General features: G+C 44.9%; 1 protein-coding gene across 2 annotated transcripts in view; it reads left to right on the top strand.

Moving 5' to 3' along the window:
• The window catches only part of FBXO32 (F-box protein 32), a 33,082-nt gene that overhangs the window by 4,801 nt on the left and 13,157 nt on the right, over nucleotides 1-15,124 (top strand). For both annotated transcript variants that reach the window (XM_081111454.1, XM_081111453.1), the window contains exons 2-4: nucleotides 2,339-2,451; nucleotides 3,315-3,364; nucleotides 4,773-4,865. In XM_081111454.1, the coding sequence (XP_080967580.1) occupies nucleotides 2,339-2,451; nucleotides 3,315-3,364; nucleotides 4,773-4,865 (256 nt within the window). The remainder of the gene's footprint in view (nucleotides 1-2,338; nucleotides 2,452-3,314; nucleotides 3,365-4,772; nucleotides 4,866-15,124) is intronic.

The raw sequence follows: 15,124 nt of genomic DNA, 5'->3' as shown, positions 1-15,124 counted from the left end.
AAGCAATCTCCTTCAATGGTTTTGCTTTTTAAAAATAAATAAATAAATAAATGTCACGGGTTCCAGAATGGTGGTGGCTATTCTTGTTAAAAAAAAAAAAAAAAAAAAAAAAAAAAAAATTCTGTTGTAATTTCCCATTGGCTTTGCATATCCTTGAAATGGACATAATTGAACTCTCAAAATAGTCTCTGAGTATATTATTGCTTAAAAGAAAACATATAAGCAGGCAACATAAATAAACCCCATAACCATGCTTTCTAGACCTTCCCTCGGGGGTCCCAGAACCTAATAACCAAGAGAAAAATATACGGTTTCCGCTTTGGTTCAAGCTTCTCTACATTCTACAGTGAGAGAGCATCATCAGTTATGTCAAATTCTTCTGAAACTAGCCTTGGGAATGACTCACGCGGGCTTAACGCAGGTTATTGTCGTTTCCTTGAGGAAAGCAAGGGCTTGAATTTTTTTTTTTTTTTCAGGAATGTTTTCAATTAGAAAGTGAAATATAAATATTTAAAATTTCTGAGGCAAGGTCACAGTCTATGGCCCGGGCTCTGAGATTTTTCTGCTCTACCTTCCAGGTATGATCCAGAATAACACAGCTTTGTTTTATATGTGGAATGTAAGCTCTAGGGTTTTGCTTGTGGTGCATGTGTGTGCTTCCTTTAAAAATAAGCACACAGAACGGCCTCACTTTCTAAAGCTGTTCTCGGCCTTCGTACATCATGGATTGGTCAAGTGACTTTCCATTTCTCCCTTCTCCTCAACCTTGGTTGGAATTTCTTAAGTTAGCTTTAAGGACTCAGAGTTCTGCCCTCCCTTTGTTCTGCCCCTCTTCTGCTGCAAGTGGACAAACACACACTCCTGTGTGACACAAAGCTGGCCCGGAACATTCACCCTCGGCCTGCGGGAAAAAGTACCTCCAAGAGAGGACATTTCTACACAATCTCTCTGAAACCTAAAAATACCCTGACTCTCTGAATGAAAAGGAGAAGGCTAAAGATATTAGGAAGCGCAGTAAATGGTATTAAGCAGGGCCTTCCGAGGGAAGGTTAACAAACGATTGGTTATCCTTCAAGCTTATCCCGATGGGGACACTGAGTATGTTGTTGGTATTGTCACATGCAAGCATTTTAGCAAGTTACTCATTGTACTCATTGACGTGCTATTTGAGAGACCATTGTAGCAACAGGGGGCTGGAACTTGCTTCAAACCCTCTTTCTACCATTTACACAGCGTCCACAGATTGGAGAAATACAGATGTGTTTGATTTAACTCAATCGGTGTTTGTCCAAAAAAAGAAATCAAATCACGTTTTAAGTTTAGCAGAGGAACTCAGGGAATTGTGAAAGACTCTAATATATTGGTTGTGTAGTTTTTTTTAAACCTAATTTATGTTTTACTCCTTGGCATTCTATACCCTACCTTGCGTATACCTACATACCCCATGGGAGCTGGGAGAGTTGGGAACCTACCTTCCCATTCTGCCTCAGTGTTTCTCCTGCTTCCCTTCTGTGGAAACGCTGCAGAGGTTGACCTTGAAGGGACATTGTAGAGTAGGTCAGAACTCCGTCAGTCCTCCCTAATGATGGCTCAGCCTAAGAGGGAACAATCCACGTGACCCAGGTTGACCCTGCGATTCCTCCAGTGACCTGGAACTTGGGCAGTTCTGTCTTTCGGCCCTTCTGAATGTATGAATTGTGAACTCGGCTCGTTTCCTTTGGGATCCAAGGTCCTCACCTCGCAACGTGACGCCGGATGTTAGTCCATTACGTGAAAACTAAACAACTAGCTCGGTTCACAAATCATCTCCTAGAAATGGAGTTTGCAAATCGGATTTTTGTAAATGTGATCACGTTTTCAAGGCTTAGAGAGGCATGCTAGTTTAAAGCAGCTTGGGTGCGCTTTCAATAGGAGAATTGTATGGTAGGTGAATTCTTTCTTTTTGAAAAACGGCTTGGGGTGGGGGCTTTTGCCAAACGAGGGCAATGTGCATTACAGGGATACCAGTAATGGCCCCTCTCCCACTCCCTCATTCATCCTCTTTGCTTAAAGTAATATTGTAGCGCCCTGTGTGGAGAGTGCAGTGCTGTGTCACATACAATGGCAGGCACTGTTGGGAATTCAAAAGCAGCAGCAGCCCCCATCCCTGCCTTCCACTGAGATGTGACAGGATCTGATCCTGAAAGAGGGATGTCTGTGCCTGGAGAGACCTCTTTGGAGGGGTATTTATTGTTGTGTTTGAGAAGCGTGTTTTATAACCAGTAAGCTACTCAGGGAAACAGGCTCATGTTAAAGTATAGCTGTGACAGCGCTTCCCCTCTCGCCTTGTTTTTCCTAGCTACTGCAACAAGGAAGTGTACAACAAGGAGAATCTCTTCAACAGCCTCAACTATGACGTGGCGGCCAAGAAGAGAAAGAAGGACATGCTGAACTGCAAAACCAAAACGCAATGTAAGCCCTTCGTTTTGAACTTGGGAGCACTGTTTGAAGGTGTTACGGTCGGTCGGCTTGGGGAGCGGGAGGGGAGTAATCACACCTCCTGTTAGACATCTGCCTCGACGTTTACCGTGTCATTGACGGAGGATGCCGGGATCTTTGCACTCAGAAACCTGTCTGTGCATTTTACGAGCGAGATGAATGTGTTCTTTATAGTCTTGTTTATACAGTCAGTTGCTAGCTGGGGTGTTTTTTTCCTGCTTGTCACTTATATTTGACATAGTTGATTTAGTTATGATACAGCGATAAGGTCAGCTGAGTCAATTCCAGCGCCTGCTTTTATTTTGAACTGTTTTGAGGCTTTGAAAATGGATTTGTTTCTCCCTCTTTCCTTGTATAAATATTAGGAACACTTCTAGATGCTGTACGGGAGTGTCAAAGGAGAGTGTAAAGTTCTGTTAATAAGCAGGAATTACAGATCTTTAGTTTAATCCATCTGCACTGCATAGTTCCCTTGTGTTATCTGTTTTATTTCTACTTTTTATGACCTTGCCTAAGTTGTAGGCTTGGCATATAAAACAAGCCTTGTACTTGGGTATTAGATTTTTTTTGTTTTTTAGTTTGGAGCTATGAGGCATTAAATTTGAGTATCAAAGATTTGGAGTGCTTCAGACAAAGTAGAATTGTAACTCCAGTATCTATACACTGCAGAAATTAGGCATTTGCAGCCTCTTAGATTGTCAGTAGAGTTGTGTGTGTGTGTGTGTGTGTGTGTGTGTGTGTTCGAAACTCTTTACACTCTGAGATAAATGAAAAAGAAACAAGTTTACAATCTTGGGCATGTTCAAACTGGGTATGTTTTCTTATTGTCTCTGTAGATTTTCACCAAGAAAAATGGATCTATGTTCACAAAGGAAGTACTAAAGAGGTGAGCATCATCTGTTATTAAAGAGTACGCTTAGCTTTACGCCTTTCCCGACAGAGTGGGGGGGAAATTGAGCAACAGTGTTATTTCAAACCATGACTGTCTTCTGGGGTGTGGGTGTGGGTGATGGTGACGAGCAGCCCACTAACTAGCCAACCGTGAGAATCTAGGGCTCCAGAGAGAGAGAAGCAAAAGTCGCTAGTTGTCCCCTCTCCCCCCAGTCATTAAGATAATGTATGTAAAAATAGGCATAAAGATGCCCACCTCAAATATATTATTATGAATCCCTGGCCTTTTTGCCTCAAGACAGTCCCTCCTTTTTGTTCTAAGATCTCTTTAGATTTCAGCGCAGTTAAGTTTGAGCCCTGGAAGAGCTAATCACTAAACAGAGCAGAATGCTTTTGCCTGATCCGTGTGAGGCACCGAGCTAGAGGTACTAGTAGAAGGGGACCAGACTGTAATTACCACACTTGATGGCACTTTATATAACCCTTTGTGCATACTTCTCTCTGCACAGGCAGTATTTGCTCAGACAACTAGGATACAAGGCAGTAGGGGAGAATGATGGACTTTCTATCATTGGAGAACATCTGGTTCCCTCTGTGATATGAGACCCTGAAGGGTCAGTGAGACACCCAGATACCCAGAGCTGAGCTGGGACTATGAGTCAGGGCTCTCTACTCCCAGTTCCTTATGGGTTCATAGGTCAAAGATCAAAACTTATTTTTTTAAAAAAATAATGTTTTCATTGATTTTAAAAAGAGGGGAAGGAAGAGAGCTAGAGAAATAAAAATATTGATGAAAGAGAGACATCAACCGGCTGCCTCCTGCACACCCCCTACTGAGGATTGAGCCCGTAGCCCAGCATGCGCCCTGACCAGAATAGATCCATGACCTGGTTCATGGGTCAACGCTCACTGAGCCACACCTGCTGGGCCAAAACTTTTTGCTTCTTCATGAAGCCTTAAAAACCCTTCTGATGATCAGATTGAGAAAAGTACTGGCGATGCAAGGCAAGGTAGCAGGCAGAGTTGGCAGGTAGGCCTGCTGCTCCTCCCAGGAGTATGTTACCATGAGCAGCTGCCACCATCTCACACATCACACATCCAACTCCTAGCCTTTCCTTGATGAGCAGCTATTTATGAATTTCCCCGGCTACTCTCTGTAGGGAACAAGGGCCCAAATGGTTCAAGTCACAAAGAGGGGTGTTAACCTGTGAGTCACTGACCGAAGCAGCTGCCAGCTCCACTACCCCCATATTTGTGGCTCTCAGGGGGTTCCCAGAAAAGGCATGTCATGGCACAAGAAAGGAGGAAATGGTCATGGCTACCTAGGACAGGCACCAAGTGTATTCCATCCAGTCCGGTGGATTGTCCTGGAATAACCTCCGCATCCTTCTTCTCATGTTCAGCGCCATGGTTATTGCACGTTGGGGGAAGCTTTCAACAGGCTGGATTTCTCCACCGCCATTCTGGACTCCAGAAGATTTAACTACGTCGTCCGGGTAAGTCCCAGGAACCCGAAGGCTGACCCAGCCCCTCTCTCAAGTCGAATTGTCTTTTCGGGTTGTCTACAAGTAGTTTCCCCAAAGAAGTAACTTTTTAGGACCCTGAGAACTTTGAGGAAAGCAGAAATGGACTCCTCAACTTCCCCCTTCCCAATGTACTTCTTATGTGGGTTGTTGGGGTGTCCTTGAGATTGACCCCGATAGAGGACAGAGGGCAGATGGGATGCCGGGATGCTTAGGGAGCTGCTCCCAGCCCCCGTGGGTAAAAGGGAGCACGTTGCAGCCAGCAACATTAGCGCGAGAGAACTGAGCAGTAAGCAAGCCATAAAGCACCTTGGCTGGTTTTGAAAACCTTCTGCACCTCTGACTGTTCTCACTGTCCAACTCCTTGACCCACTGCAGCTGCCTCTAGGCGAGCCCAGGGCTTTCTGGGTTCAGACCTCAACACTGGATGAGTTCAGAGCACCTCAGTGCTTCTTTCCCGTAACTCCCTCCCACCGCCACCCTCATATGATAACAATAGCCACTCCTGTGTTTACCTGAAACTACCTGTCTGGGTCAGTTGCTTTCCCTTTGTTTTTAATGAGCTGTCGCGAAATACCAATGATGATGATGGTCAAGCAAGTAAGTCTAGCCATGGCCTCCAAGTCAGGGATTCTACTTAATTGGTTTATTATTGTGCGTTTTTGTCAGTGGTGCAGCCTGGGAGGTAGCAGCTGTTTGGATTTTAGGCTCAGGAGTAGGAGGGAACATGGGTGTTGGTAGGATTGGTTTTTATTTTCTTCTTCCCGGGTTGTTGTGCTCCTCCGTGCCATGTCATTGAGTCAGATGATTGCGAAGTCTCGGCCAGAGCGATGACATTCAGGCCCCCTTGAGGCCCGGATCGTTCACCTGTCATCTGGGCAGATGCAGGGCTGCCGTCCCAGCTGACCTGATGAAAACCCAGGCCTCCTTAGAGGGAGGAGCTCTGAGCTGAGCCAGGGCCATGTGAGCAGATCTGTCCACTCTTCAGCTGAGCCCTTATTCCAATCCAAAAGGGTTGAAAATAGGAGCCCGTCTCAATGAAACGTTCGTGTCATTCGGTGTGACTCCGTCACTTCAGGGAGGTCACTGCGACCTGCAGCCCAGTGCAGGCTGGTTGGAGACAGGCCAGGAAGATCTGGACACTGTTGCTAAGAATATGAATAGTTTCCATCCTCTCAGTGTTGGAGCCAGACACCCAGATCTGGCGTCTTCGTTACAAACTGGTCAGCAACCTGGCCAGTTTTCAGACGGTTCTCCTTCCCACCTGTTACTCCTTTCACAAGAAAGAGAGTTACAGAAAGGAGCCAGGATCATAACAGGGAAAATCTATTTCATGCAATCATGCATTATCCTCCTTTATCCTTTCAATAACCCTACAAAGTGTAGGTACTTTTTAAAATATATATTTTATTGATTTTTTATAGAGAGGAAGGGAAAAGGATAGAGAGTTAGAAACATCAATGAGAAACATCTATCAGCTACCTCCTGCACACCCCCTACTGGGGATATACCCGCAACCAAGGTACATACCCTTTACCAGAATCGAACCCGGGACCCTTCAATCCGCAGGCCGACGCTCTATCCACTAAGCCAAACCGGTTAGGGCAAAGTGTAGGTACTTTTATTATCTATGTTTTAACAAATGGAGGTGTAGCCCAGCAGGCGTGGCTCAGTGGTTGAGCATCGACCTATGAACCAGGAGGTCACGGTTCAATTCATGGTCAGGGCACATGCCCAGGTTGCGGGCTCGATCCCCAGTGTGGGGCACGCAGGAGGCAGCCAATCAATGATTCTCTGTCATCATTGATGTCTCTATCTCTTTCTCTCCCTCTCCTTTCCTCTCTGAAATTAATAAGAATATTTTTTTAAATAAACAAATGGAGGTGTAGCAAGATAAAATGAATTTTCCAAGGTCATGAAGTTACATAAGTACAAAAGGAGGATCTGAAGCCAGCGCAGTCCACAGTAAGTTTTATGTAAGCAGAGGACTGTCAGTAAAATGGCCCGGGGTCAGAGAATTGAAAGCTCCTACCACCTTCACTGTTTCAGACTCTCCAAGACTCAGTTTCCCCTCTGTAAGATGACAGAATAACCTCAGCTGCACAGGATGGCTGTGAAACTCAGTAATGCATTATATATGGAAATAGTCTACGGACCAGAAACTATTATGCAAAGTCAGCTACTGATATTTACTAGTATTGTTAAGTTGATAAAAATGTTTTTTCTACTTTAAAAATAAGAGTTAAGTAGATCTTGCAGTTGATTAAGACTCAGCACGAAGAACTTGTGTCTGATAGTGTCTAATTGCAAACTGTCTCAGGAGCACTTTCTCTTCAATAATTTTGAAGTTAAGAGAAACTGCCCAATGCTTTCAGAGTTGTTAGGTTCAGAAGTAGTGGAAAAATATTACTGTTTTGGAAAGAACAATCTTTTTTTTCCCCTTCACTGTCAGAGCCCTCTGTAATTTGAGAAATAATATGTTATTTTTATGAAGAGCTTAAAACAATTTAATGATAGGCACTGCATTTTGAGGCTTTCTTCTGAGGAACTCAATACACTTCTCATATATTCTCCTTATCCTTAAACCAACTTTGCAAAGTGGCTTGCCAGTATCTTCTCCCCATTTACTACTTCGACCTAATGGTTTCTTGATGCTGCCACGATTTCTTAGTTCCAATAAGAAGCTGAACCAACTTTGAAGGCCTTAAAAAATTGTCTTATTCTCTTTAAAGGCAAAGTCCATTTTTTAAATATGTTGTGTTCATGCTGGCTGACATCTCCAGAAGAAGAGACGCAGAAGGAATCAAAGAGATGGCCAATGCTGCTATCTCAAAAAGTTATAATTTTGAATAGTAAGCACAGGAATTTTTGGAAATTTTGAAACCAAACATTTTGAATATAAATTGCAGAGGTTTTATATTTTTAATATAAATTGCATTTGTACCGGAACTGAATTCAAGCTACACCTATTGACATTATCCCCTTCCCCACATACACCCAATGGCTTGAATACTATTTTAACTGTGGGTTTAAAGATGATTTAAAGTCTTTAGAAGCAGCAACTGACTCATTTATGAATGGTCATTTTTCAAGAAATTGTTTACACCATGCCTCAAGACCAACACATTTTGGAAATTCCCCTTGTCGGGGGTGTGTTGGAGAGGATTCCAGGAGCTGGGCCGGTGGTGGGGCTCAAACTGGGTAACCACAGGAGGGAAGTGCTGACTGACTCACCCAGGGCCCAGAGAAAGTGAGGACCCGGTAAACTGGGAGGGGTTCAGAGACCACACACTGCTCATGGCTCCATGAAGTGAGCCGGCTGTGACCGTGGCCCCAACCCTGGCTGCGTGTTAGAATCACCTGCGAAGCTGGTCTACGGAAGGCCACCTCAGCTGTGGCTGATGGCATTGGCTGAAGTGGTGCCCAGCATTACTATGAAAATGTATCCACCAAGTGATCCCAGTGTGTTTTCAAGTTTGCAAACCAGCTCAGGAACTACTTGGGGGCCCAAATGGTATATTTTGCACACTAGGTTTTTAAATAGATAGTGAGGCAGGCACCCGGGATGCTTTAATGTCAGGGTGGCCTGTGACCTGGTCCTCCCAGTTCTCTCTATGGAATGAGACTGTGACCACGTTGATGGTCACCACACACGCCATGTGCAGACCAGGAACGTCCTGGAGAACCTTGCCTACCAGTTTCCTGACTGGGATGAACAGCTAGTGGATCAGGAAGGACAAATGAAAGCTGCCCACTCTCTCTGTCCCTCTGCAGCAGAGAATCACAACCTAAACCCATGCATGTTCTTATTTTGTCCCTGCATCACCACCCCAAGTCCATTTGGATATTTCCAGCAAGTTATACATTCCTACCACCTCCTAAAAGTCTCTTCCAAAAACATGTTTTAGTTTAAGTTGACTGGCGGTTTGGCAAACAAAGGCTGAAATAGGGCACCATGACTCAAATGCAAACCCAATGCCTTCAATTAAGGGCGTGCTGTTGCCAAGCCCCTGGTGGGGCGTGATGTGCATGGGCAGCCAGCCCCTCTGCCACTGTGACCTTGGATTAATTTAGTGCTACACACACGCGGTGGCTGGCCTCCCTTTGATGGCGGGTGGCCTCAGCCTCTTGGATCTTAAAACTGATGTTATCTTTTTCCATTGCGACTGAGAAGCTGGGAGGAAGGGAAGGTGTCCAGCCCTCGATGGCAACAGAGTCAAAATCAAAGAGCCATGAGCCCATTTAAAAACGGCTCACAGAAATGGTAGGGGGTCGTGAGAACCCACTGCAGGGCACCATCAGTGAGGGCACAGGGCTGTCCGGCAGTGAATGGCCATCAGACTGCTAGTGATTTCCCGGGACAAAGTCTGCGTGTCTTGGAATTCCTGGCCTTCTCAGTCGAGTAAGCACTGAGACAAGCAGAACCTGCTATGTCTGGGAGCCCACAGAAGTGAGGAAGCGCATGTAGAAGTGGGGGGCTACCTGAAGAAGTGAGGGTGCCCACACAACCACAGGAGTCATTGCAGAAGTAGGAGGGTTCCCACAGAAGTGGGGGCACCCAAAGAAACAGGGGAAGGCTGACAGACGAGATAGCGGTGTTTTTGACCATGGACCCCTAACAGTAAATAAATATGAAAACATGTGCTGTCCGTGTATGTCTACTCATGAATTCAGCTTGTAAATCACATGCCTGTAGAGAAGGTGCTGATAGTGGTATCTCCCGTTGTGTTGCTGTGAGAATTAAACTGAATACAAACAGGTAAAAGGCATTCAAACAGTGCCTGGTACATGGTATCAGTTGTTGCTGTTACTGTTATCTTTGGGGTCCTAATTACAGGCATCAGAAAATTCTCAAAAAATAGAAATTAAAGATGAAATAAAATACACGGATTGATTTTTTAAAATTCTTTCCCATCCTGCTTTGGAGACTGCTGGATCAAAGGTGTGCCTGTTTTTTTGTATGACATTTTTCTTGAGGATTCAGAATCTAAACATATCCCACCACAGGTCCAGAAATATATTTCAGACTAAAAGTCTACCTAGGTTTCTAGGCTAACCCGGGTGCTCAATACAGGGGTTATGCTACACTGGACAGGTGAGCAGAGTTTTAAATGCCTGTTCAGCAGACGTTTCTCCCAGTCATGGAGGGAGGCCCCGAGAGCATTCGACACTGTGTTCTGAGTTGCTGTGATTAAGGGTAGGACAGAGGTTTATTTTACGTCTCTGTGACCTAGGACCCGAAGGCCCCTGGAGTCCACTGAAGAAAGAGCTCTCCAATGGCCAGAAGTTGGCAGCATCCTCCTGCTAGGTCCCCCATACCTAGCAAATTGGGGCAAATGCTTTCGACTCCCTAAACTGTATTGTAAACCCATAACCCTTCCCTGGTAAATCCATAACTGTATCCCTAGCATTGCCATAGCCATGATTTGAGAATCATGTGGGACCTGGCCCCTGCTTGTCAGGAGCTTCTGGGCTACTTTGGGGAACGAGGTACAGCTACTGACGTGGCAAGTTGAGTCTGGTCCCGTTTGGAGCATGGAGGGGGGAGCACCGGAGACAGCATCTTGGAGGAGGTAGAACCCGAGTGTCTCCTTCCTTGAAAGGTGGCCAGGTGCAGAGGAAGGTGGAAGACTTCGCAAGGACAAATGTCCTGAAGAGAAACCTGAGATGGGGAAGAACAGAAGCGGAAGGGAGTGATGGTGGGCCCAGGGCTGAGGGCCATGTGACATCCAACCTCGTAGAATCAGAGGGTAGAGGTGAGGGGTGCTGGAGCAGATGGGGAGTCCAACTTAAGCAGGGTCATTGAGTCACACAGAGCTGTTCAGACTGATGCAACAGAGAGCAGGACGCCATTGCAAGTTCAAAAATATCTGGATGGATGGAAGGCAGAGGCAAGTTTCTCTCGGCCGAGAATACAATTAATCCGTGTAAACTTGGCCCTCCTTCTTAGGATCTTAACGCCCTCAGTTGGAGAGATGTTTCACTTGCAAATAATATTTACCCAGCCTTGACATGCCTGCAGATTATTAATGTAGCTGAAAAGTTTCCTTCTTCCAGCTTGTCAGTGTTCAAGCTCAGCGTCAGGACAAAACTTTCCAGGTTTTTAACTTGTTTTAAATTTTATTTACCCATTAAATAAAGTACAGAGCACGCGGTGCAGGCAGAGGCATTGCCTGATGTAACCAGGAGTTTATTGCAAGAAACATTATCTTCCTGTGGGTACTGGGCATGTGAGAAATGGCAGGGGCTTTCTTAAAGCTGCTTTTCTACTTCTGATAATCCCGTGGCATGTTTTCCAATCAGACTTAGAATTCAACGCGCAGAGCACACTGTCATAGGAGACGGAGGGATTTGGGGATAAATTATGTTCTTCATAGTCTATGCGAAATGGACTGTACTTGGGCAATAGCCTGATGGTTAACCTTGGTGTGGTTTTGTTTCAAACTAACAGGTAGGGCAGCTGCTATTTGTTGTTGATGCTTCTGAAGCCCCCATTATTTAGGGTCCCTCTAGATCTCAGCTGCTTGCCCTCCTGCAAAGTCTCTGTGATATGCTTGCATTGTAAGTAGAGGGTAGAGGTGGGGCATCAGTCTGGGACCAGACCTCATATGGATGCCAGCCTGACAGTTCAGACCATCTACCGTTGACCTTGATTGTGTCATTTGACCATGTGAGGAGCCACCTCCTCTAGAGCAGGAGGAATTCGGGTATATTGTTTCCCAGGTCCCTTCCAGCTATAACACTCCCTGATTCTAATCTCATGTATTAACAAACAAATACTGGGTGAGCACTACCTTGTGCCAGATTGGGGTGGAGGGATAAACAAAACAATGCCTGCTGTCTTGAGGGTCAGATCCCAACTAAACAACTAGTAAGTAAACAAGTTCATGCCAGATATGTATAAGATGGAACAAGGAAGAACAATGAAACCACAGTAAGACAAAGATGGCTACTGGGAGGTTTCCATATAGGATGGTGATGGGGGAAGGTGGCTCTGGGCAGGTGACATTTGAACTGAGACCTGAGGGATGGGATGGAGCCAGCATGTGAAGACAGGCAAGGGCGAAGGCTGGGAGGGGGGAATGAGCCTGTTCGGGGAACCTACGGCAGGCTGTGTGGCCGGAGAGGAACCAACTGGGGAAGCACTGTGCACAGTGAGGCTGGCGAAGGAGCGAGAACCAGATCAGGGAGGACCTTGCCATTCATGGGAAGGAGATTGGATTTCTTTTTTTAAGTGCAAAGGGAAGCCATTTGAGGGTTTCAAGCAGAGAAGTGACATGAACTGATTCACTGGTTAAAGATAAACTGAAGGGAAGAAAAGAGAGGAAACCTGCTTTTTCTGTGGGTAAAGTGAGGTAGGAGGGAAATCTCTTTTCTGCCCATTCATCTTCAAACCGTGGTTGATATCCACTCTGAGATTCGCTTAGATGCTGTTGCTTGCAACTAGATTTTTCTCCTACGTGTCCAAACGAGCATGAGCCCAAGCTCAGGGGCAGGATGTGGTTTTGGTATGCGGTGACCACCCTCCCTTCCTCCGGTGCCCCAGAACCTTTCCTGTTACTGCACAGCCAGTCGCTGCAAATCATGCTACATATCCCACATCCCACAACCCACACGGTGATGACACCATGGAATTCAGGAGCCGAGAACCGTCCTCCTCCTCCTCCCCCTCCACCCTCCTGCCTCTCCTTGAACACGGCCACAAATACCTGGCACCTGGGCTAAAATCTGCCCAGCAGAAACCAGCAGCCACTTCCAAACAAGACATTTGCTTCCGCTCTCCTTTTCTCTTGTGGCAAAGAATCCAATTGGCTAAGGCCCAGCAGTTCTCAACCTGTGGGTTGCGATCCCTTTGGGGGTCGAACGACCCTTTCACAGGGGTCGCCTAAGACCATCGGAAAACACATATATAATTACATATTGTTTTTGTGATTAATCACTATGCTTTAATTATGTTCAATTTGTAACAATGAAATTGGGGGTCACCACAACATGAGGAGCTGTATTAAAGGGTCGCGGCATTAGGAAGGTTGAGAACCACTGGGCTAAGCCATCTTGGTAAATCAATGGCTAAATACAGTTCTACTCTCCTAGGCATACAGCTCTCTTGACACAGAAATTAATAAATCCTGTCCTCTTGACCACGAATTTCACACAGTACTACTACCGGTTGGTTCTGGGCCTATTTTTCATGCTGATATGAAAAATGGGCCTAAAAGGTTTACCCAAGGCTAATAAAGGTATTATTAACACTTCCTGGGTGTTATTTCTCCCTTAATGTTAAAAGCTGATACCTATCACAAGGTAATATTGATAAAAAATTTCCAGACTCTGTTTCCCAGAACAGAACCATACATAGCATTGCTACTGTTTTTAGAGTAAAGTTTGGCCCTAGATGCAAATTTGATTGGCCTTGAGAAACTGAAGTTTTGAAGCTATCAAAATACATGTGTTCTGTTAGACATATCTGGGCTCAAGTGCTGGTTCTGCCACTTACTATAGCTGGTATGTCTTAGGTGAGTTACATAACTTCTCTGAGCTGCAGTAGCCTCTGTTGTCAAATGGAGAACCCATCCCCATTGGGTTACCATTGAAGCTTAAAGGAAATCACACATGTAAAGTGCTTAGCACAGTTACTGCCATGTAATAAGCATCCTTTATTATTATTAGCGAAATAAGACTTCATGGTAGATGCACCTATGTAAGTCATAAAATGTATCAACATTAACTTTTATTAACAGAGAGGGAGATATTAAATGTATCACAAACATAATAAAAATGACATAAAGGAATATTAAAATTTTGAAAGCATCTAAGCAGTTGGTTGACAATACATAAAATTGAAATAGAGGAGTTCTGAAAGTCTTTAAACCAACAGTAATTTCACCTAGTAATATTCTCTGTATTGTAATAATAATAATTCATTGAGTATATTCTTGGTACCAGGCACTATTATGCGTGCTTTATGAACACATTTTATCTTCACAGCAACTCTTGAGACAGGAAATATTATTATGCATGTTTTGCAGATGGGAAACTGAGGCAGGCAGTCTGGCTCGACAGCCCTCACTCTTGAACTCTATGATATCTACAGCAGAAGTTGGCAAACTAGGACACAAGGGCCAAATATAGTCGTCCCCCCCCCCCCGTTTTTGAAAATAAAGTTTTATTGGAACACAGCCACACCTGTTAATTTACATATTGTCTACAGCTGCTTTCATGCAACTGCTGAGCTGAGTAGTTGCAGTAGAGACCATATAGCCCAGAAAGACTATAATATTTACTATCTGGCCCTTTACAGAAAAAGTTTGCTAATCCTGATATCAACTTTAAATTTCACTGAAAGACTGGGGTTTGGAAGGGGAAGAAATAATAACGTATAATACTAATACTGTCTTATTTTGTTTACAGTGGGTTTTTTACATATTCATCTCATTTAATTCTCATAACAACCCTGTGATGTAAGTAGTCCTTCTATTCCATTTTAGAAATGAAGAAACTGGGGTTTTGAGAGGTTAAATGACTTGAATCATAGACTCGACAGTAAACTCCATGAGTGTAAGGATCATGCGTCTGTATCCGCATGTCCACGTCACCTACCACAACACCAGGATAGAGGTGCCACTCAAAAAACACTTGCTAAATGAATGACAGACGTAAAGGTCACCCAGGAGGGAATCTAGGTCTCCTCCCGACCCCACAGCTGCCCTGGAGGTGAAGAGAAGGACTTTCCATTAAGATAGGATTAAACACAGGGCAGTGAACATGTCATTCTGCTGTCGATGGACAAATTTTGGCTGCTCTATTCCTTCTCCTCCTCAGAGATCATTTCAGTCAGACCAAAGGTTTTTTTCTTTTCCCTCAAATGCACAGTCATGGTTCTGAGATCATTCTTGTCCTTGTGATTGGCACATTTCTAGACAAAACTAAAAGTGACACCCTCATGAGATGGTAGTCACATGGACTCAGTTTGGGATGGATTCCAGACCGAGCTCTGCCCGCCCTCCTCCCACCCCCTTGACCCACCTCCCACCCCCTCACCCCAATGAGTCACACAGCCGACTGCCCTTCCAAGAACGACTCGAGGCTTTGTTTTCTTTCATCATGCTTTGTGTTGGTCATGTGAGGCTCAGGGTATTAATAGACCATCGCTCGGCCTTCTGAATCTTGTTGTTGGTCCGGGAGATAAATGAAAGGTCTGGCCAGTCCCTCTGTGCCATTTTTCACTCCTC

Source organism: Myotis nattereri (assembly GCF_964212035.1).
Source record: "Myotis nattereri genome assembly, chromosome: 17".
NCBI classification, from domain to species: Eukaryota; Metazoa; Chordata; class Mammalia; order Chiroptera; family Vespertilionidae; genus Myotis; species Myotis nattereri.
The sequence above is the reverse complement of the archived record's forward strand: the minus strand, read 5'-3'. Positions and strand labels throughout refer to the sequence as shown.